The sequence below is a fragment of the Siniperca chuatsi genome, linkage group LG19 (genome assembly GCF_020085105.1).
Source record: "Siniperca chuatsi isolate FFG_IHB_CAS linkage group LG19, ASM2008510v1, whole genome shotgun sequence".
NCBI classification, from domain to species: domain Eukaryota; kingdom Metazoa; phylum Chordata; class Actinopteri; order Centrarchiformes; family Sinipercidae; genus Siniperca; species Siniperca chuatsi.
The window spans coordinates 18,144,996-18,169,252 of record NC_058060.1 but is presented as its reverse complement, the minus strand read 5'-3'; the positions used below and the strand labels follow the sequence as shown (position 1 = coordinate 18,169,252).

The following is a 24,257-nucleotide window of genomic DNA, read 5'->3' as shown; positions in this document are numbered from 1 at the left end:
GTATTATTATGGATATATTATATTATGGAAGATAAGACTTTATTGATCCCTTAGTGAAATTCACAAGCTACCCAGCAGTATATAAAGCAGTTTAAATTAGCTCCACCTTCACCTGCTACAACATTAACGTGATTTACATATTAATCCATCACTCATTATAATCCAATAATATACATTATTCTGAAATTGGCAATTCTGCATAACGAGTACTTTTAACTTTGGCGCTTTCATTATACTTTTGTAATTTTGAATGCAGGACTTTTACTTGTAAGAGTATTTCTACACTGTAGTATTGCTACTTTTACTTAAGTAAAAGATGAGTACTTCTTCCACCACTGCCTTTAATGGCAACTTTACCTTTTAAGTGAGATGCAGATGTGCAGCTGCAGTATCCGCGCTACAACCAGCAGGGGGCATTAGAGATCTGTGCTTGTGACTGAAAATGGTTCAAATTGAGGACGCTTTGAGTCCTCCTTTTTCTACATGAAACCATCCTCCACTCTTCTTCTTCCCGCATTATTATCTCGTTATAATATTTTTTATTCCGCCGGTTCTCCTTCTGTGATCGTCTCGTCTCCCTGCTGCTCTCAGATCAGCTGTACCGGACGGCTCCGTGTCTCCAGCTGTGTGGCTCCAGTCCCGCAGGCAGGGTCGGCCATGTTGTTGTGTGGGGGTTGATGTAAGTTTAGTAGTAGGAAGTAGAGGCGACAAAGAGCTGGGACACTTTAGGATCTCACTTTTTTTTTTTTTGAATCACTGTCATGCTGCAGCAGGAGTCATCCTCTCTGACAAGAATGACTATCTCCTACATCGCCTGCGCCATCCTTAACCACTGTAACACTGCTTTGATTTAACTTGAGCACTAAATCTCACCACAGTTGCTCTGCTGGATGGATGAAGTGAGGATGAAGGCGGTTCGGTCCCGGTTGGAATAACTCGGATTTTTTCCCCCCGGATCTGATTCAAGGGGAGGAGAATTATTTTTTTTTTTTAAAAAGAAGCAGAATACACAGAAGAAAGACGCGGATTTGTGAAGGTAAAATCCCAAATTAAGCGGCTCTTTGTCAAAGAGCAGCGGCATTAGATAAGGATGGGCCGAAACGCAGCTGCTCGCCTGTCTGACCTGTCATCAACAAAGGAATGAAGCTGTCTTATGATCATACCAATATATACCTGTCTGTAGCTTGTACTGCAATTTCCCCTGCAAACCAAGAGCTATGTATTAATTATCAGATCATTTTAAAATAGGTAAGAAATATCAGTGACTATACAGCACGTGCTTAAAGTCCCACAGGGATATTAGTGCAACCATATCGTATAGCAGATAAATACTTTAGAGATCACTATACCGCATATGTTTTACAGTATAATAACATTACAGCGATTTAAATATGTTAAATAGTTTATAATAGGTGGTTTAATTTCTATAAATGGCATTGAAGGATTAGTAGTAAAACAAAAGGTTAAAAGTTAAAACTGCAATGAAAAACAATGATTTAATTGATGTTGTCTTTTTTATTCATTTGTATGCAAAAATGTTCTCTGTTTTCATCTGTTGTGACTGTTACAGTGAAACTGTTTTATTGTGTTAATTTAAAGTCATGTTGGCTCCAGTAAGACACAAGAGTGCCACCTCATCATTTTAAAACATCTAACCCAATCTTTGACTCATGCTGATTCAGATTATTGTCAGATCAGATGTTAAGGAGGAGGAGGAGGAGGAGGAGGATTCAAAGTTACTGATTGAACAGCTGAGTCACAGTCCCCCCCAGTTTGTGCTGTTACTTTATTATTCTGCTGCTTCCACTCTGAGGGCAGGGGTTGGGGAGTTTTCCTCATTACCCGCACAGTGTGTGGCACACAAATTAAACTGACAGACGGTTACATTTAACCTGACCGGAGAACATGTCATGTAAAGGATGCAGCTCATCCTGAGCAGCTCTGCACTTGAATCATTGCTGGTATAAATCCATATAAGGGCTGGTGAACATGGAGTTTATGCACCTCAGGAAGGTTGAACTTCCTGTTCATAAACTTTATAGTCTCATATTTGAAAAGAAAGATTTATATTCCTGTTCACATCGCTTACCAGTACCAGCGCAAAGCTTTAAGGTTTATTTAAATGTGACAGCTCAACTCAGGATGTTATGATTCCACAAAGAGAGATACTTTGATCCAACTTTTTCTCTTTCGATACAGATTCTTTAAACTTGACTTTAAATATCTGCTGATACTGAGTATCGATCCGATACCAGTACTACTGTAACCACCAATTTAAAATCAGTACAACTCACTGACCGCGTGGAACTTGTTGAAATAATTTTTACCATGAGGCAGAGATTGCTGAGTGGATGTATAGCAGAAATGCTGAATGTTAAAATGGCATTGATAAAAAACACTATTATGTAATTTCAGACCCCTGAACTGCTTAATAAGGTCAATATCAAGCTGATACCAATCTGGTGTCTGGGATCAGTGCATCCATATCATCAAAGTTACTATGCCATTTAATCTGGATGGAGTCTTTCTAGCTTTAGAAAAGAGTGTTGAAAGTTCATATCTTCCGACTAAATGTTCCTAAAGCAAATAATTCATTTAAAATTTAAAAAGTAATTTTAATTCTTAAAATGGCTCTCATCTTCTTCAGCAGCTGCTGTCAGAGCGACTCTGAGCAAAGCAGCAAACCCCCACCTGCTCCAGCAGCACTATAAAACACTGGTTTTACATTACATTTATTTAGTTGACGCTTTTATCCAAAGCACCTTACAATAAGTGCATTCAACCATGTGGATACAACCCAATAATTGCAAGAATCATGCAAGTACATCAACTTCATCAAATATGCTGAACTGCTTCAAGGGCTATATTCAGAAACAATAAGAGATAGAGAAAGAGTTTTTATTTATTTTTTAATTATTATTATGGGTCAGGTGCAGTCTGAAAAGATGAGTTTTCGTTCTGCGACGGAAGATGTTTACAGTTTCTGGTGTCCTGATGTCGACGGGGAGCTCGTTCCACCATTGTGGATCCAGGACAGCAAACAGTCGTGATATTGTTGAGTGGTAGCTGGGCCCCCCTCGTAGTGAGGGAGTCGAAAACAAGCCGGCAGTAGCCGAACGTAGTGGACCAGCTGAGGTTTATGTTTTGACCATGCCTTGGATGTAAGATGGGCCTGAGCCATTCGCAGCATGGTAGGCAGGTAGCAGTGTCTTGAATCGGATTCAAGCAGCCACTGCTGCTACTGGGAGGTTCCCAGGTCTAAGTGGATATTAAACAGCTGTATCATCTACCCTACCCTGCAATGAAATCTTTAATCAGTTTTTGTAAGATTTCGCTAAAATTAAGTAGGCAGCATTTGAAAAACATACACAACACAAAGAAAGGAACAGGTTCTACTTGTGTTGTTGCATTAAATCTCTTGAAATCCTTAAGGGTGTTACCAGCGAGGAGCAAAATTCCATTGAATTCACATGTAAGTATTGGGCGAGCACTCACGATTCTTCTTACATTTTTTATATTAAACTTTTAATGTGAGGAATGCAGAGCCCAAAATTTGTGAGTGCTCGCCCCATACTCACATGTGAAACTTAATGTTTTATGAGCAAACATCTAAAGATGATCTTCCTGGCAGCAGTCAACATGTGATAGTGGGTTTGGATATGTTTGTGCTTGAATGAAACTCTCCAACTTTTCCTCTGTTCTCTTACAGTAATATAGAGTATAACTCTGAGTCAAGAACTGCAGAAACCAGCTGCAAAGTATTTTAAGAATCAGATTTTAGTGAGTATATTTTTCCAGAGAAAGCAGCCTAATGCAGGCTATCACATGGGTTTTACAGTCACTCCATTAGATGTCGACAGTTCAAACATCCAGCCCTGTTATGTGTTGAGAAATGAATGATTGTAGACACACTCCGATTCCCAAAATAGCTCACACTTACCCAAAAGACTCAGGTGCCAGTATTGAGGTATTCCCATAAGACCTGTTATTCTAGAAAGTGTGCAACGTCTGTTCTCTGGCAGCACAGTAACTCACATGAACAGCTTTTCTATGAGGACTTGTGTAGAGATAGTTTTTACACACAATCATGTCAAGTTAAGTAAAATTTGTGATAATATTAACTCAATTTCCAAGTGAGCTGAGGAATTAGGCTGCTATATTTCAAAATAAAACATTCAAGTACTCTCAAATCTAACTCTTCTGTCTTTTCTTGCACTCAGACTGTTGTAAGCCTCGGGATCTGTTTACTTCGAATGTGCTTGCAACAGAACTCTACACCCAGTACAGTGTACATCTTACTATGAACCATTTATTGATGTTTCCATAGACACTCTGAGGCTTCACATCCGTGACACATCACATGACATTTCTCCAGACCCACTTTTAACCCTTTGGCATCAGAGGAATGTGGTAGATGGTGGAAGGCAGCATCTGTTGCAGATCTGAAGCCCAGTAAAGCTCCAGAGACCCTCCCAGTCTGCAGCGTCAGCCGCTAACAGCTGTCCAACGAGATGCTGGGCAGTGTTTCACTCAGACTGCTGGCTGATGGATGGAGGAACTCCACCATCATACCCTTCAGCTCATCTGTCTGACAGTCATCCAGCCAAATGTCAACTTCATTAGAGTCGAGATAACCTAAACCCCAGGGGAGTGGAGGTTGTTTAAACAAGCAAAATGCTAAAAGGACCAAAAATATATTTTAGAATCAGGGTTTAGTTAATTTATAAGGCATGATATGCAAAAGAGAGATTTAAAAGATGGTCAGATTGCAAGTTCTGGATGAGATAGCACATAGTTTACTTTTGCACAATAATGTATACTTCACTAAAACATTTTGTATTGTAACTTTACCCATACATTTTATTACATAAAATTAGTCAATTCTTTCTTCACTTCTCTACATAGACATGTCATCTCAGTTAAAACCCTAAAAAATGTTAAATGTAGTTGATGTGTAAGGTTTTACCTAATGATTATTAACTGACAAATAACCCTTCAAAATGTGTTTTTTCCATGTAACAGACAAGTCATTAAAAACAGAAAGAGAAAGCTGCAAATCCTCACTGAGGAGCTATAATCAGTGACATTTTGGCATTTTTAGCAACGCTAGCAGCACAGCTCTAGACTGAAATTTCTAAACAACTATTGAATGGATTGGGACAAAATGTTGTACAGACATTCATGGTTCCCACACACTTATCTTTTATACCCTATTGCCTTTGATGATCCCTTGATTTTCCCTCTAGCTCCACCATGAGGTTGACTTTTGTGATTTTGCGTCTCAAAAACTACTGGATTGATTGCTATGAAATGTGGCACAAACCCGCTCATTGACATTTGCATTTAGTTAGCAAGTACAGCCTCACAGAGTCTTGTTCAAAGATTACTTAAAAAGAGTCCATTTTAGTCAGTTTGCGAGTTCTGGATCAGATCATTTGTAGGCTTCTGTTTAGATGGGTCCCTAAAAAGGTTCATGTAATTTGTTTGTAGGACTACAAGTAATGGTTCTTTTTATTATCAATTATGAATGGCCAATTAACCCTTCAAAAAGCTTGTTTGGCCCATCTAACCTTCTGAAATCCAAAAGTAATCAATTAAAATGATATGAAACAAAGAAAAGACACAAAATTCAATAAATAATTATTGAAATTGTTGGCGATAAAGTGTCTGTCAATCTACTACTTGATTAATCAACCAATTGTGCATTCTTCGCAGGTGAAATTTAGTAAAGTATTTAAAACTATAGGCATCTCTTTGTTTCTGACCACCAGGACTGTAAATGTGGATAACCATGCCCTGAAATAACCCTGCACTGTCAGCTTACTCAACTAAACTTTCTCTCTGTAGCCTTCTTTAAAATTCTGAACCATGACCACTGCAAAGCACCCCAAACCTCGTCACCACTATAAGCAGGTGTGAGAGAGAGAAAAACTGAGCTCTTCTCTGTCTTATCAGCATTTTGTGAAACCTGTGTGGAATTCTCACACTGTGGTCGGACTGGGGGGGGGGACCGTAGGCAGGACGCTGATAAGAAAAGTTCAGGTTAGAGTTATCACTGTAACAGAAGAATATGTAGTTATGATTTTATTGGCCTGTTTGAATAGCTCAAATAAATGTCTGAAGCCTTCTCAGACGTCAACTAATACATTTAGATTTTTGTTTATTATATATACTTTAGGGTTGTTGCTAGGCCTCTTGCAAGGAATATGGTTTGGCTGCATTGGCCATGTTGGAAGCTTACAGCTTAATATAATGCATAACAGCAAGTGGGTTGTACAGAAAACTGCAAAACTGCCATTATTTTGATAATAAAATAAGCGTTTTAGTCATTGTTTAAGCAAAAGTGCCAAATATTTGCTGTTTTCAGCTTCTCAAATGTGAGAATTTTATGCTTTTCTTTGGGTTTGGGACTGTTGGTCGGACAAAATGAGACATCTGTAGATTATAATCCATTTTCCCACAATTTTCCGACGTTTTATAGACAATTAATTAATCAAGAAAAGAATCGTCAGTTGCAGCCCTAGACCAAAGCTTTCAAATACTCATATGAACGCATACAATTCCCTGCCACAGCTTGCTTTGTGTTAACCTAATCTTGCAAATTCCAAAAAATAATGATCTTTTTTCAGAGTGTCCCTGAGCTGCTCCATGTTAGTGTTCACCCTCCAGCTACCGGCTGGGGTAGTTATCATGTTCCAGGCAGGTGCTGGCAAGTATATGCCCTGGTGAAGTGTCCTTGAGCAAAACACTGAATCCCTTCCAGCTATCAGGTCTACGGTAGCTAACGGAGCAATCTGACCTGCCTGGAGGAGGAATATTAAACAAAGAAAGAGTCTAGTCTGTGGCACTTAAAATTAAAGAGAGAGATTCAAATTTCAGGATTTTTTGTACAAAAGATGAAGAATGTCAACAGCAGGAAACTAAGCCGTGAAATACTTCTGTATTTATTTTTCATTTTTTCTGTAGTTCACACTAGAGAAAAGACCTCTGCCGGCTTTGAATAAAAGAAAACACATCTTTGTTTTTAAGATTTCACAGTCATGTTGGCTGAAGAAAGAGAATTTTTTGCTTTTAGCGGATCATTTCAAACAGTCTGTTCCAAATCACAATGCTTTGATTGAAGCTGAATGAAAAGTCAAGCTTACTTTGTCCTCATTTTCTGTCTCAATCTGTCAGAAAAGAGTAGCACTAAGACAATAGCACCACGCCTTTCCAATCAGATAGAGGAAGGAGCCTCAGTATGTTTGTATTTTGTGGGTGTGTGTGATGACTTCCTAATTTAAACTCTTTACCTTCCTCTCTCATTGTTTCTAACTGGTGCAACTGGGAGTCCTCTCATGTTTGCATGCAACATGCTGTTGTAGGTCATGTTATCATCCTTGGGGCAGTGGGATGTTGTCAGCAATAAGAATAAGTTACTATAATTAGCAGCCAGGCAGATTTTTTTTCCTTGTGGTTTCATGGCTCTGCTGTTCAGGAATCTCTGAACTGACTTGGATGTAAAAGTCAGGTTTGACATTTAAGTACCACTACAAATGTGTCTGGCTGCACAGTGTTGTCCTGGGATTTTTTATCAGACACTTTTCATAATGACTGCTTGCTCTTTGTGGCCTTAAATGCCACCCAAGACACAGTATTTTTGTAGCATCATTTTTCACCTCATCCAGAGTCACTGCATTCTCACTTTGGTGTTACAATCTGAAATATGTACAAAGCCCATGGTGTCATTATGTGATGGCTGGCTGGTTTAACCAACATGGCACTGCTAGAGGGTTAGCTGAGCTGATTCAAAGCCGGTCTACATCGTATCATCACAGCCAAGAGTCCATAAGAGCCCTCCAACAGAGATCCCTCTCAGCCCTGAAACACATCTCACTGTTTGTGCTTTTTAGACAAGCGTGACAAATATTGAAGGTCACCACAGGCCAAAACGACCATGTGCAGGAGGAGTCTGGGGTCGGCAGTGTTTCAGCTCCAAGCCCTGGTGGTCACTCCTTTTTTTGTTTTCTGTTATTATCCTCTTAGGGTAAATCCTCCATCCTCATAATCCTCCTAGAAGCTCAAGCTGGTAGAGCTGGCACTGTCTGCCTGGTTGCCCCCTCCCTCATTCAACCAACCTGCTGTTTCCCTCTCTGTTTCTCTCCTACACTACATCTAAATAATTTTCTTCATGTCTGAGTTATTCTGTTGCTTTGCAGTGCTCTACTTATCACCCTGGATTTGATGGGAATCATTTAGGTTTTTATGTGCATAAAAGGCAATGATTCAACATATTTTATACATTTCTCCAGAAGAATTAATTTCATCTGTGTGGTATAGTGCAGTTTTTGTTTTGCTCTTAGTAAAGATGGTGGACCGTATATCATATGTCATGCTTCTCTCTGTTAATACAAATATGACCAGGGAACAGGTGTGTATGTACACACCCTGTCTACTGACAGATAAGCTCTGAAGCGCTCTTCTCTCCAGTGGGAATTTTTGTGTATCTGTAACACTGCATCAAACTCAGGATGTAAAGAAAAAAATACCCAAGCTTAAAAAATATATATATTTGTACTTAGTTCCTGAGACATTTTTCAAAATGTTACTGTATAAGTCCATATTAGGGTTACTGCTAACACTAATCATTGATTGATATATTTGGTGTTTGTTCAATTAATTAATTGATCATTTGCTCCATAAAATTCCTTAAAACAGCTCACTTACTTTGACCAGAAGCCAAAAAATTCGAAGTATTCTGCTTAAAGCCATCCTTGTGGCCACTTTAGGCTGCATTTATGCACAGAGGTGATTTGAGCTAAATGCTAACATCAGTATGGTAACATGCTGATATTTAGCAAGTAATATTTACTATGTTCACCATCTTAGTTTAGCGTGTTAGCATGCTAACATTTGCTAATTAGCACTAAATACAAGTTCTGCAGGTATTTGGTCAAAGTATTAGACAAATTCAAATTGTAACCTGATGATGGTACAAAGGAAAAGTCAGGGTATCACCAAAGTCATTAGAATTTATCCTTTAGGGACTTTATGTAGCAAATCTCACAACAATCCATCCAATAGCTGTTAGATATTTCAGTCTGGACCAAAGTTGTGACCAACAGTTGTTGCCTTACAGCCGCTAGCATGGCTAAAAACAAACAAATCTTTTTTGAAAAGCTTCAGCCAGCAAATGTTTGGTATTTTTTACATAGTATTGATTTTCTTTATATAATTATTTTTTGGGGCGTGTTTATGCCTTTATTAGCTAGTTTACAGTAGCGAGATGACAGGAAATGAGGGGAGAGAAATGGGGAATTACATGCAACAAAGGTTGGACATGAGCCAGGGACATTGCAGTTCATGGTTGACACCAGTATTTATTTTCAAAACTTAGTTAAATCAATCAACTAATTGCATCAACACTAATCCTTTTTTAAAACATTATGCATAATTATTAAGCAAGCTTCTTGTACAGTATGAATGTAAATGACAATATACTAATGTGGTGTTTTATTGGCTCCATAAGTTCAGCTCAGTATATGTACAGTTATGATCATTTTGGAAGAGTGATGTCACTTTTATGAATCGGCTGATTCCTCATTTTTAGAAGGGAAAAACATCCTCACTTTAAAGTGCAAATATTCCTGGGACACTGTCCAGTTTTTTAAGAGTGTGGTAAGTTCACTGCTTTGCCAACGAGCCAGGCTCTCGTCTGTCTGATGATGAAACACAAGCCCACCATAGTTGACTAAGCCGCTGAGTGAAGCCCTCGGCTTTCCATGGCACTGGTTTTGTCTCGAGGTTAAAGGAAAGGTTGGCTCGGAAAAAGTCTTTTTTCCATGCCAACATTCTCAGCATATATTGGCTCTAGATCTGAGATTAGATTTATTGGGATATTCCTTTGAAGACATTTTTAAGAAATCTGTTTCATTTTGACACGTCTCCCGCAACTGACCACTCAAAAAATGGTTTTGCAGAGAACGATATAGTGCTCGGTACAAGCAATGAGCTGCAATTGAAACGGTTGTACGGTTTTATTTGAGCAAAGTGTTCTGAATCTTTGGAAGGTTTCTGTGGTTTGTCCCCATTTTGTTGATTTCCTTGGCAGTTCAGATGGAGAACTCGATGAACTCTCGATTACGCCCCTCCTTCTCCGATGCAGAAAAATTCCTCCCACCTCCCAACATCAAGGCCACTGTTCCAAAATCAGTGAAAGGTGTATTACTGCACCAGCAGATTTCCTTCTGGTTCACCGATGCATGATTGTGACCCTGTAATTCAGTGAACTGCTGCCCTTGTCACTCCTGTCACCAACTGTTCCACAATGCTGCTCAGTAGCACCGTGTTTGTTTAGTCTGCTTTCATACTCATACATCTTCTCCGCACTGAATAAAAGCTCATATTTCACTTCATTCCTCTATTGTTTTACTGTCTTGTAATGTGTCAGCGCCAATTAACCAAGTCCAACTCCTCGAGCAGCTGTTGTTCTTGGCCAATGAAAATGTTCTGATCTCCCCGAGCAGCTCAGACTTCTTTACAAGCATGTCTGATTGTCTCCACATTTTCCGGGCCTTCACCTCACAAAAGAATGCCTCAGTGTGACTCCAGCCATATTATGTTAGGAGGAGGAATGACAACCACGCAGATGGAGACACACCAATGTTTTAAATCTTGTAGCATGGTCAGGCTGAGGCGTGGATAGATTATGAGACAATGGGCCCCTGGGTACAGACATGTACATGGCTTTTTCTTTGTAGTTGTTTTGCGTCTCTTTGTAGTTGTTTTTAGTCTCCTTGTGGTCGTTTTGCATCTCTTTGTAGTCGCTTTGAGTCTCTTTGAGTCACTTTGTGATAGTTTTGCGTCTCTGCGTGGTCATTTTGCATCCCATTTGATAGACTTTCCAACAAGAAATATGAACTGTCACGTCATACAGAGGCTCTGGCCCAAGGACCCCTGACCCCTTGGGCTCTGTCCTTGTGCCCGGTAGGCTGGTTTAGTAATTCCTCCATGGGAAGAGGACTTTTTGAATCACAACAAGGCAGAAATGTAGAACACAACACTGATATTGCAAAGAGCTCTAATTTTTCTCAATTTCAAGGCAGAATGGCTTTAGATTAGCTTTAATCTGTCATTTGTATGTAAACATTAAGGGATCTCTTTATGGAACAATGATGACATGTAATAGATCACAACAATATAAAATGATAATCACCTTTTTTCCCTCCGTTTTGCACTTCCACCTCAAAACATGCATGCACAAATGAATCTACACGTTTGAGTCGTGCATGATTCAAAGCCGATTTAACATTTACCCATATGTCCTAGTTACCACATGGCTTATAGTCTTAGCAACAAAATGATTCACATGTTAATATCAGGTCATTAAATTTTCATTTCATAACGCATGTTCCTACAGGCCTTATGTTGCAATCGTTAATCCAGCACCTCCCTTGGCCCTTCTCTTTATTTATGTATCATCAAGGCGAGTGATGAATTGGATGCTGTATTCTTCAATCTGCTGCCATTAAATTGACGGCTTTGTGTTGTGTCTGTCCAGGCAGGGCGAGACAATGGGCTGCATTAAGAGCAAAGAGGACAAAGGCCCTACGATGAAGTATCGGCCAGAGAATTCCACGGTGTCAGACCCCAACTCCACCGCCACCACACCTCACATAGGTCACTACGGACCGGATCCCACCCAGCTGCAGCAGAATCAACCTCCCTCCTCATCAGGCCCTGGGGCTGCAAACTTCAACCACACCCTCACGCCGTTTGGCGGCTCCTCATCTGCCATAACTCCCTTTGGAGGGGCGTCATCCTCCTTCTCTGGCCCTGTGTCCAACTCATTCTCTGGTGCTGTCTCAAGTGAGTTGTGTTAGTGTAAAATGTAATTAAAGTGCTGATAATGGTCTTCATGGAGAGCATTTCCCTCTCATATTCATGTTCAATACTCACGTTTTAGCCCATTTTCTTTACTGCTGACCGCATTATATAAAGCATACCATTTAGTTTTTTTGTGTATTTTCCTTATCTTCCTGGCAGTCACTGGTAATCTCTGTATTCTTCAATCTGCTTTCTGCAGTAGTATTTCCATAATGGCATAATATAATGGCCAATATGGTATTCTATTTTAATACCATATTTCTTTTATATGGTATTTGAATCAAATTGTAGAGACTCGACTTGCTGTAGATGGGTAATCCTTAGTCATGCTAGCAGCTTCGCTCAAGAGATGGCGACCTGCATGTCCCCAGGGAATGAAACCGACTGATATTTTTGGTATCACCACCGTGAGGTTGACATTATTTGGTTTTTATTGAAATGTCTTGACAACTATTGGATGGATTGCCATGAAAGTTGCTACAGATTGTCATGATGCCTAGAAGATGAATCCTAATGACTAGTAATCCCCTGAGTTTTCTTCTAGCGCCACCAGCAGGTCAAATATTTCTCTTATCCTGTGAAATGTCTCAACATCTACTTGATAAACTGGCGCAGAATTTTGTACAGACATTCATGGTCCCCAAGCGATGTATTCTAATGACTTTGATGATTCCCTGCCACCACGAGGATGACATTTGTGGTTTTGAGTGAAATGGCTCGACAACTATTGGATTGATTGCCATGAAATTCATGCCCCTTCATGTCCCTCTCAGGATTAAATGTAATAACATTTGTGAACTTTTCACCAATCAGGTCAAAATTTCACTTTGTCCAAAACTTTGGTTTATGACCAAATATCTGCAAACCTAATGACATTCCCATCAGGCTCAGCTGTACTTTATGTTTAGCGATAATTAGCAAATGGTAGCTAGCCAACACGCTAAACTCAGATGGTGGTCATGGTAAAAATACCTGCTAAACATCAACATGTTAGCATTGTCATTGTGAGAATGTTAGCATGCTGACATTAGCATTGAGCTCAAAGCAAGGCAGTGCCTAAGTACAGCCTCACCGATTTGCTAGCATGGCTGTAGACTCTTGTTTCATCATAGTTGTGTTATTTTTGTTGTGTGGTGCATTACTTTTCTAAACAAACTGCACTTACAACTGCATGGCCACACTACAATAAGGACAAAAATGTCAAAACTAAAAACAGACATAATGTTAACTGTATAAAATGCAGTATGCTGAGGAGAATGGTCAGCAGTAATGTTAAGTATAAATTATTTGTATTAATCGTAAACAGTAAATGGGTTAAAACATGCAAACGTACTTAAAATTGAGCTTAACTTGGTCAGTATGCTGATCCGACATGTTGGTGTCACAGCTAATGCCCAAGCCATTGTTATTTTAACTAGCTTTTCCGTGTTAGATTTAACACAGGTCCTGCTATCAACTGTTATCACTATCACAAATGTGCCTGAGCAGCTTACAGCGATCCTGAGAGCAAAGATTTAGGTTGTAATCTTCCTCCACGTTGGATTATCTGCGCTCAGAGGGGGGTTAAAGGTGGCACTGCCAAGGTATTTGCTTTCTGCAGGAGATAATGGGATTAATGTTGACAGCATTGTTGTCAGTGGTATGAATGTCATCTGTCTGGGCGTGGGGCTGCACAGTAGGCAGAATGTTTTACAGGATGTTGGCATGTTTCCAAAAGATGAGTTGATTTATACCATAATTTTCTGAACTATGTCTTGTAATGTTTAATTTGAGCTCATGTTAAAGCCTTGTGCCTGGTAAAAACTGGTTTGATATATTGACTTTCCTTTGGCTTGTGTCTGAGCGTCATCGTCTGTCTTTGTAGAGTCCAGTCACAGTCATATTTCCATGCAGGGGAAGTACTCATACTATAGAATTATAAGCCAAAGAAAATCAATACAGTATGAGCTCTCAGACCTTGGCGAGACAGATTTATCTAGCTTAATTGGCCTTTAAACAATCACACACACAAACAAACCAGCTGTTTCCTGATATGGTCCCTCTAATGTCCTCTACTTGCACCGTTGTCTGCTATTATGTGTTTTCTCACTTTCACAAGGTCACAAGGTATTTATTCATTACTTGTTGGTCTGTTTTGTGTTTTTAGGTGGCGTTACTTTCTTTGTGGCCTTGTATGACTATGAAGCCAGAACATCAGATGATCTCTCATTTAAAAAAGGAGACAGATTCCAGATCATCAACAATACGTAAGCATCTTCCTAGTTTCTAGATATGTTTCCTTGCAAGTAGTGCAACAATGATTACAAAATACCTCTCTTTCAAGCAGTAATCCCTAAACTGCACCTGTTCCTGGTGTATCTGTATTCGTGAATTTGTTTGATTGCAACTTGTTTCCTGATGCTGGCTTTCTGCACAGTCCTGTGGATCTTTTATTTAATTTATGCTGTGGCAGAGATGTCGCCTGAGGTTATAGCATTGTAATGTAAAGTAGATTAGTCTTATTCAGTCCCCACTGTGACAATGGTTTTCAGTCCTACCTCACATTTTAAAAACAGATTTGTATCAAATCTGGAGGTTTAAATGAATGCAGAACAAATTACTTAAAAGTGAGGATAATTTTATACAAGGCTAACCCTTAAATTATTAACCGTTAACCATTATTAAACGTTTTTCATCCAGAGTATCAATCATAGCAGTATATATGAGTACCAGGCCTTGGTTGACTGTTAAATGAACGAGTCATTTGTCCTGTGTCATTGTCCTCCTGCAGAGAAGGAGACTGGTGGGAGGCTCGCTCCATCAACACAGGGAGGAAAGGCTACATCCCGAGCAATTATGTGGCCCCTGCTGACTCCATTCAGGCTGAAGAGTAAGGCCTTGCTGTCGCTTGTTATAACCTCTTTACTCCATCTATGGCGACTGCATTAGGAGACTAATAACACTAGCATGACCTCATCTCATGTGGTTTGCAACAACCACACAGTCCCAGTATTGAAAGCTTCACAACCTGGATGAAGCTTCATAATGTGATTCAGCTTCTCAGTCACCACTTTTTTGAGTTTGGCAGTTTTTTTTTATGTACATGCTTTCTCTTGATAGGTGGTACTTTGGTAAAATGGGACGCAAAGATGCTGAGAGGTTGCTGCTGAATCCAGGGAACTATCGAGGAACTTTCCTGGTGCGAGAAAGTGAAACTACTAAAGGTGATGATCGCTTCTTCATAAAAAGTAAAGTGGGAGGTGTAATTTTCAGGCATCCATAAGTCCTGTTCATTTTCTGAGTAGACAACGCTAGCCTACCAGCCACTGGAGCACTTTAAGACTTGGATGGACACAAAACTAAAACTCTAAAACTTTGTACAAAACGTAAGGAAAGAAGTCCACTGCAACTCCCAATGAGCATTTTGGTATGAAACATCCAATCACAGAGCTCAAAACTGTGTAGCTAGCGCAGCTAATGGTGAGCTATAGGTACAAATTATGCTTGATAGGAACATGATCTAAAAAACAAGAATTAAGTTCCCAACCCTAAAAATAAAAGTTAGAAAATCAAGAATATGCTGAAAACCTGTACTGTTAGCTCTCAATAAATTGTATTTAATAGAGCAATGTTTTGATGTAACTCTATCTTTGTCAGACATTATCAGTGCCTGTGCTGATATTTTGTCTGATCTTTTGTCAGAACCTGTAAAGTTGTTTTGGATTTGCGTGTTTTACGCAGTATTTAAAACCATTTGCCATACAAAACTGATGGGGGGAAAAATCACTTATATGTTTATATGTTTCTATGTTGTGGACAATGTAGGACATCATTAAAAGATAACTGGGAATATACAGTGGTAAAAAAAAATACTCTGGAGTAGCGGAATACTGGAACCAGCATCTCACCCCACTTTTACAGGCACCACACAGTCCAGTCATTGACTCTTTTGTTTAGACAGATGAAGAACATTCCCATTGTGTCTTCCAGGTGCTTATTCTCTCTCCATACGAGACTGGGATGAAGCCAAAGGAGACAATGTCAAACACTACAAGATCCGCAAGCTTGACAGTGGGGGATACTACATCACTACAAGAGCGCAGTTTGACACATTACAGAAGCTTGTCAAACACTACACAGGTATGTAATGTGCAGAGCTTCCCGCTCACTCTCTTTTTCTTTCTTCCCTCATTCATTATTTATCACAATCTTTCATCACACCTGAAAATTACTCTCAGTCACACCCGCTGCTCTGTGCCACCATGCAGTTTCCTGTGCCACCTGCAATAGACCCCAGGAGTGTTACCAAGGGAGATGAATAGCATTTAATTTTAATAACAACTGATGGTGCAGTTATGACTTTGGGCTACCTCCTTGTCTTCAGCCTGAGGAGGGTTTAGGTTAAACCTCTGTGATCCCACTTCATTTCGCTCTGACTCTGGAGAGGGCTTTGGTGTTTTAAAAAGCCACTTCATCTCATTTTTATTTTTCATCACAGTTGGTATAAGAGTATAAATTCATTCACATCAAATGGAATGAATCGATGCATGAAACAGACTGGCTTTAAAAAGCTGTATCCTGCTGGTTCAAAGGCTCATCTGGGTGGGTGTGGCATTGCTGGGTGTAATGAAGCGTTTTGATCTCCGTGTGTCACTTTATCACAGAGCATGCCGATGGGCTTTGCCACAGGCTGACCACAGTTTGCCCCACAGTCAAGCCTCAGACCCAGGGGCTTGCTAAAGATGCCTGGGAGATCCCTCGGGAGTCCTTGCGACTGGAGCTCAAACTGGGCCAGGGCTGCTTTGGAGAGGTTTGGATGGGTAAGAGCAAGCCAGACAAGACACGCAAGAACATGTTCAGAAAAAACTTTCTGGCATAATGCATTTGTTTAGTATTCAGTTGTAATTATCTAGACAGGGTAACACAAAATTAATCCAGATTTATGTAGGAAATGCAGACATTATGTGCATAAATCGAACACACACAAACACTCTATATTTATTGTGTCTATTTTCGTCCAAACTGGGGAATTATCCACTTCCTGCAGTTGCTTCCTCTGTTTGTTGTATTCTCTCTATCTCCAGAGATCGTCTCACTCAGGATGACAGCTCCAGCCAGATTTATTTGTTCCTTTTTGAACTGCGAGCTCGTATCCGCTCATCCCAGGGACATTTTTGCGAGGAGTGCATGCATGACAGCACATGTCTGAGCAATTACAAGACCTAATTAATGATATTGTCCTGCTCCCAGCTCATTAACAACACTGATTACCCCTGCGTCCTATGAGCTTTTCTCTCCCTATCTTTGTCTCGGCAGGCACGTGGAATGGCACCACTAAGGTGGCCATAAAGACACTGAAGCCGGGCACCATGTCACCTGAGGCCTTCCTCCAAGAGGCTCAGATCATGAAGAAGCTCAGACACGACAAACTGGTGCCTCTTTATGCTGTGGTGTCTGAGGAGCCCATTTATATCGTCACAGAGTACATGGCCAAAGGTACACACAGATGAAGCATACCTGAAAACCTATTATGAGCTCCAGACTGGCATATTTGATTAGCAATCAAACTGATTTTCTGAGAACTTCCAGCCCTGGAGAATAACAAGACTCAGCTGTTTCCTGTTACATTACACTGATGAGGTCTATTTTTATAGAAAAGCAAAACAACATCAAGCCTCAGCCTGTAGACTTTTCAGGCACAAAACTGATCACGTGGCTTTGGTTTTTCAGGCACAGCACTGATGTAAGATATACACGTGGCGATTTCCTTAAAGGAAAAATTTAAATTTTATGGATGTTTTAATTAATATGCTGTACAGATTGAAAGTCCTTGAGAGTCCCTTGTGGTTCCCTGAGGCCAGAAACTGGGATGTTTAATTGAAAGCTGCAGTAGTTTTGTGGGAGGTTCTTATAGCTTCAGCTGCAATGCGTTTTTTTGTTTTTTCAGGCTTTTATGAGTAATTAGATTTATGTGTCTGTAAATGTTAACTCTATGACATATGCCTGTGTGTGTGCATGTGTGTCGAAATGCCTGCAGTTTGTTGATCTACTGTGTGTTGTGATCTCATAGAGCAACTGCTGTAGTATTTTTCACAGTTCCTCTATTCTCCATGCAGAAAATACTTCCTCTGATGGGTACTAAATGAGAACTAGTGATTAGATGTCATTATGAATCGTATACCAATTCACAGGCAAGCTTAATTTAATATTCAGTTTAATTTTCTAACCAGGTACAGGAAGGATGGAGGGCTTAATTGAAATATTTAACATTTCATATAGCGGTACATTAGTATGCAGGTGGTATCGCGGCCCTTTTATTGCTCCTACAGTATATCATGGCTGTCCTGCATTTATGACTTCTCCCTGTTGCTGTTTTTATAGGAAGCCTGCTTGACTTCCTCAAAGAGGGTGACGGAAAATTCCTGAAGCTCCCCTTGTTGGTGGACATGGCTGCACAGGTGAGACAAACCACAAATTCCTGTATTTTTTGTTTCACAAGTGCAGAATTTGTGTCAGTGAATCGTGCTGTTAAGCTTCTATTTTAAGCCTCTGATTTTAAAAAAGAACGACAGCCTCAGGTAAACATGTCTTCCTCTCCCAGATTTGGCATGCTTTGCTTTTGTTCTTTCATTATTAGTCTCCTCTTTATGCCTTACAGAGGGCTTGATGTTCTGAGTGTGAGAAGCTAAAAATTATTTACCAAAGCGGCCGTCATGAGATGCTGTCAAATGTTTTGTTTTTAGATCGCTGACGGCATGGCCTTCATCGAGAGGATGAACTACATCCACAGGGACCTGCGTGCTGCCAACATTCTCGTCGGCGACAACCTGGTGTGCAAGATCGCCGACTTTGGTCTGGCCAGGTTGATAGAGGACAATGAGTACACAGCGAGGCAAGGTGTGTACAAACACACACATAGACTGTGTGAGTCACAGGTGACTGAGGTGTGTGGGTAGAAATGGATAGAGCAGTGACCTCACAGCAAGGACGACTCCCTGTTGTCTCCTATCACAGTGAATTAGGATAATAGTGGAAACCAGATGTTCCTATTCCCTCTGATTAGTTGTGCTTTTCACACGCTGGGAGAATGAAACTTGCAGGTATTTGGTCATAAACCTAAGTATTGGACAAATTAAAATGATGGCTTCATACAATCCATCCAATAGTTGTTAAGCTTCACTCAAAATCACAAATGTCAGCCTCATAGTGGTGCTATAGGAAAAGTCAGGGAATCACCAAAGTCAGTAAGATTCATCTTCTGGGGATCATGAATGTCTATACAAAATTTCACTGGAATCCATCTAATAGTTGTTGGCATATTTCAGCCTGAACCAAAGTGGTGGACTCACCGACCGACATTGCCATCCCTAGAGCCAAAATGAATTAGTACAGTAAGAAGAAAACTGGATTCACAGAAATATAGACTAGCTGTCAAATGAGTTGTATTGTCCCTGATGCCAGGAAGTGTCATCAATCAACATTATGTTCCCATAGGAAGTACAACAGAGTAATTAATCACAGTAGGCGATTTGAGGGGGATGAGGGGGCATGCCATCGCCCTTGTTAGCAAAATGACCAAAATGCATCCCCCTTGTTAACCTGCCATCCCCCCTGTCCATTCCCCTAGTAGCAGAGAGTACAGGGGCAGAGGGCTTGTTTAGTTGAATATGTTAGTCTAGTCTGCCTGACTCACTGATCCTTTATTTGACTGAGGTTTGTGCAAGTTTGAATCTTTGGCCCCGACCATGGCTCTGAAATATCAGTAGCCTAAAGGCTTTTTCGCACTGAGGACGGAACGAAAAAAACGAAACAATAATGCGGAATATTCGATTTTTCGCATTCAACCCTTTCACACCAAGTCTGAAACGAATATTCGCATTCCATGCATTCCACCAAAAATTAAAGCTTCGCACCGGCACACAGTCATCGATTCATCATTGTCACAGACTCTTCAAGCAGCAGTAGCAACGATGAGTTTCTAATGTATCTTTTGGCTCAAAAAGTTATGAATTGTAGTGGTATGTAAAAAAAAAAACGTTTGCACTATGATAAACCTACACTCAACTCTACACACTGGAGACGGGCTCGTTATTCCAGTGTCCAATACTGTGTAGAAATGTTACAGTTATGTATACAATCACATTTCCTATGGGTGGCACCAATGTTATTGTAACAAGTGTAAATGCTGAGCTTCATTCATTCGTGACTGGACTGAACAGAGTCTAAATGTGTTGATCATATCTATGTGTTTATTATATGTGATGCACAGCATTTAATACAAGGCTTAATGGTCAGTTTATAACCGTCAGCTTATAATACCTCCAGGGCTCGGTGGAAATCTCAAGGAAAGCCAGTGAGCTCAAATGCTTCCACTGCTTTTTTAGCTTTCCTCCTGCTTGTCCACTCTTTGATCGTGAGCAAAAGTCATGATTTTATTGTTTGGCTCGTTTTTATCGGCATCCGAAATGTGTTGAAATCGAAATACGAAACTGATGCTCACAGCATTGAAAAATTTCCATTTAAAATATTCAGCAGCAACATCTCTTTCCAGTCCCAGTGTCACTTTGATTTATCCACAGATGTCAGGAATTTACATAAGGACTATATCTGCAGTAGAAAGTAGTTCCAATGAAATCTGTTTACTGCAAGATTTGTGGATTACTTAGCATTACCATGGAAATACAGATTGATTAATTGCATTAAAGTAATTTTTCAATACTTGAGCAGCACAAACAGAATTTCATTCACCCCCATTGTACTGGACTTGTGGCAGAAATAACAATAAACATGAGAAACCTGTTTTTGTAATTTGGGTTAACCTACATTTTAATTAATCTATCAAACTGTGACTTCTGAGGGGAAAAGTGATTATTTCTTTTATAGATGTGGTAGTCTGTGCTTATATTTTCCAGTACTGATATATTGCCTTTAGATAATGACAAAGAAACATTGCCAAAGAACATAATGTCATGCTTGGACACACTTAATTAATTTGGGTGAACTGTCTCTTTAAAAACAATAATGTCCTTTTTACTCAGAGAGACACTTTTCTCTGTGATGCATTTACAAGCAAAATAGCATAAAATGCTGTGTTCTCAATGATGCCATTGTGGGTCATTTTGGCCATTGTGATTTCCTGGAAATAAAGCCAGAAATGAAGGCAGACGCCCTCTTGTGGAATCACCTCATCCCTCCCCTCTCTCCTCTTCTCTCCATCACATACAGGAGCCAAATTCCCAATTAAATGGACGGCCCCAGAGGCCGCCCTGTACGGCCGCTTCACCATTAAGTCAGACGTCTGGTCCTTTGGGATCTTACTCACTGAGCTCGTCACAAAAGGCAGAGTGCCCTACCCAGGTAAGTGACAGTGACAACAGACACACTCATACATAGACTGGATGTGAAAAAAAAGGGGAGGGGGGGGGCATCGGATTCACAGCCGGAGTTTTCAGCTTTCAGTCTGTCAGTAGACGTCAAGCTGCCGTGCTGGTTAATGTCGGAGGATGAAGTGAAGCTGTCTGACATTGTCTGCGCTGGTTGTTTATGCCTCTGCAGGGGGAATAGTGACATCCACACACACACACACACACTGATACCCTTACACACACACACATTTGAGATTAGACGAGACCATCTGGTGGAGGACGATCAGGAGATTGAACACCACTTTTGTTTATAACCATCTGCCAGACTGATATTGCCCTGGGGAGCAGTGCCTGCAGTGTTGTGCACCACCTTCACACAGCTCCACTTTCTATCAGATGGAGCACTGAAACTACTAATAGATTAGAAAATGAATAAAAAACTATTTTGATAATTGATTTAAGGAATAGTTGGACATTTGGGGAAATACACATATTCACTCTATTGCTGAACATTAGATGAGGCAATCAATACACTCATGTCTGTACACTAAAAATGAAGCTACAGCTAGCAGCCCATTAGCTTAGCATAAAGAATGGAAAGAGGAGGAAACAGCTAGCCTGGCTCTGTCCAAAGGTAACAAAATCTACCCAGCAGCATCTCTAAAGCTCACTAATTAACAGGTTCTCATGTGTTTAAACAAAAACGGAATTGTAAGAACAACAAGTTGTGGTTTTAGGGTGGGTGATGTGCTGGACTTTTTCTTGACCGGGTGTAGTGACTTTCTAGAGTCGTGAGGTTACCAGGCAACAAGCAGGGACTTCTTACACTTTGGTTTTTGTACAGATTAAACAAACAACATATAATGTGATATTTAGTGAGCTTTATGGATGCTGGTAGGCAGATTTAGTTACCTTCAGACAGAGCAAGGCTAGCTGTTTCCCCCCTGTTTCCAGCCTTGATGCTAAGATAAGCTAACCGTCTCCCACATCCCTATTTTTTACATTTTATATACTGAAAAATTAATCATGAGTTCTAAATCAATAGTTATATTAGTTGCAGCCCTAATCTGATCTATGGGGTTTGCTGTACTGTTAGGAATTTGATCCTATAGCCCCTTTCTGTTTAGGACAGTGATGATTTTAGTGGTGAAGTCTGGAAAACATATACATGAGCCTCTCTGAGTTTCCTTTCTCTCACTTGTGTCGTTGGTATTCCTCTTTTTTGATTCTAGAAACCTAAGCCTAAAAAAAAATCAACAAAAAGCAAATAAATGCACTGACAGTCCTTTCCGCCTCCCGTCTCCTCCTCAGGCATGGTGAACCGTGAGGTACTGGAGCAGGTGGAGCGAGGCTACCGCATGCCCTGCCCCCAGGGGTGCCCCGAGTCCCTGCACGAGATGATGAAGCTCTGCTGGAAGAAGGACCCAGATGAGAGGCCCACTTTCGAGTACCTTCAGTCCTTCCTGGAGGACTATTTCACCGCCACAGAGCCACAGTACCAACCTGGAGAGAACCTATAGCTTGCCTGGACTCAGCAGCGTATCCCTACGCCTGGGAGCAGACTTGCTTAAAGACAGAGAGAAGACGAGCTCTTAATTATTCTACGCTATAAAAAGTCGACTGGAAACCAGGCTGACCAGTCGCATAAACCACTACTCGCTCTCCCCATTTTTTTTTTTTCATTCAGCATCTGTAACCATTTAGTTTTATTTTCATGTATTTTTTGTTTTCATTCATGGTACTATGCAAATCTTAGCTGTGGGAAATGTTTGATTTTTAATGTGGGTTTTTATCACCATGTACAATGATGACTGTGGTAGATAAAGACATTCATTCACTACATGTGGGTTTTCTTTCTCATAAACACAGTGTATTGCTGTGAAATAAGCTGTGATAATGCCTCACAATAGAAAAACATATTGTTGAGAATGGCAGTCCAACTGTTGGGCTTTTATGTGGTTTAATGTGGAGATGTCACACTCCATTTGCCTCCAAATTGTATTCTTTTGTGGTGAATTGGTAAATTATGCATCAAAACAATTAATTATTAATAGAGATAATATATCAAACTAATAGGGAGAAGCTCTCAGGGGACTCATTATCACAGTCCATTTGACAGTGATTATTTAAAAGTAAATCCCACACAGTTTAACTTTAGTTTCATTTCATCAGCTAAAGTGCATTTTGACATGGTCTTTTATTCCTTTCTAATCTACAATGCATTTTGTTTTTTTAAATATCATGTTCTTCTATGTTCCTTTATCATAAGAATGTATTATCACAAATTATTCATATCATATGGACATGGTTTTATAGCTTCATTTGAAGACTTTCCCTACTGTCCATCATCATCCATAAATCTCTGCTAAGGCTTTTTTAAAACAATGCCATAATTCTTTCTGTCTCTCACTGCCCAGGTTGTATAACCTCATTGTGATCACTACAGAGACATGCTTACACAACGATCTTTATAATGGGTCAGTGAGTTAAACAGTGATGAAACTCGTGGACTTGTGGCTTATTTCCAAGCCAGAATAACACTTCACATATGACATTTCTGACAACTAAGGACACAGGATGATTTCCCTGAATCTAAAACTCTTTCTAAAAGCGGAAATCATGAACAAAGCCACCAAATAAGTTGAGAAACAACCATGGTGTCGTCTCAAATGTGACTGACCAAGAACTTGGGACTCTTTCATGTTCATGTATCTAAGATGGTTCTGCAAAATCAATTTGTATTGCAATGATAACTGTTTTTTACAGTGATTTTATCTTTGTTTGTTCCTGTATGGACTCGTTGGGGCAGTATTATGATGGGAATAACACTAATTGACGCCTGATCTTGTAAAGAAGGGCTTTGTATATTATAAAATCGTCATTTTATAAGATTATTAATGAAAATGGACAAGATTGCAAAATATATTTGGGAGGGAGGTAGTGGGTGGAGACTCATCGGAGTGAATTTGTACAATAAAGATGTGATCTTAAACAGTCCAGTATTCTTTTTATAAATTAGATGTTTTGATTTGTCTCTTTAAATGTTCC

General features: G+C 40.0%; 1 protein-coding gene across 1 annotated transcript; it reads left to right on the top strand.

Annotated features, from left to right (window-relative positions):
• Positions 1–425: 425 nt before the first annotated feature.
• LOC122866896 (tyrosine-protein kinase yes-like) lies at positions 426–24,203 on the top strand. Its single transcript, XM_044177121.1, has 12 exons — positions 426–1,036; positions 11,540–11,847; positions 14,012–14,111; positions 14,636–14,734; positions 14,965–15,068; positions 15,835–15,984; positions 16,509–16,664; positions 17,161–17,340; positions 18,226–18,302; positions 18,588–18,741; positions 21,070–21,201; positions 22,521–24,203. Exons 2-12 carry the CDS (start codon positions 11,553–11,555, stop codon positions 22,727–22,729), a joined length of 1,656 nt encoding a protein of 551 aa, XP_044033056.1. The 5' UTR covers positions 426–1,036; positions 11,540–11,552; the 3' UTR covers positions 22,730–24,203.
• The last annotated feature ends 54 nt before the right edge of the window (positions 24,204–24,257 follow it).

What these genes read in the sequence shown, in the direction of transcription:
- LOC122866896 (XM_044177121.1), top strand. Translation starts at nt 11,553, where the DNA reads ATGGGCTGCATTAAGAGCAAAGAGGACAAAGGCCCTACGATGAAGTAT. An exon ending in CTTTGGAGAGGTTTGGATGG is followed by an intron (nt 16,665 to 17,160) that starts GTAAGAGCAAGC and finishes TTGTCTCGGCAG; the next exon opens with GCACGTGGAATGGCACCACT. An exon ending in TGAGTACACAGCGAGGCAAG is followed by an intron (nt 18,742 to 21,069) that starts GTGTGTACAAAC and finishes CATCACATACAG; the next exon opens with GAGCCAAATTCCCAATTAAA.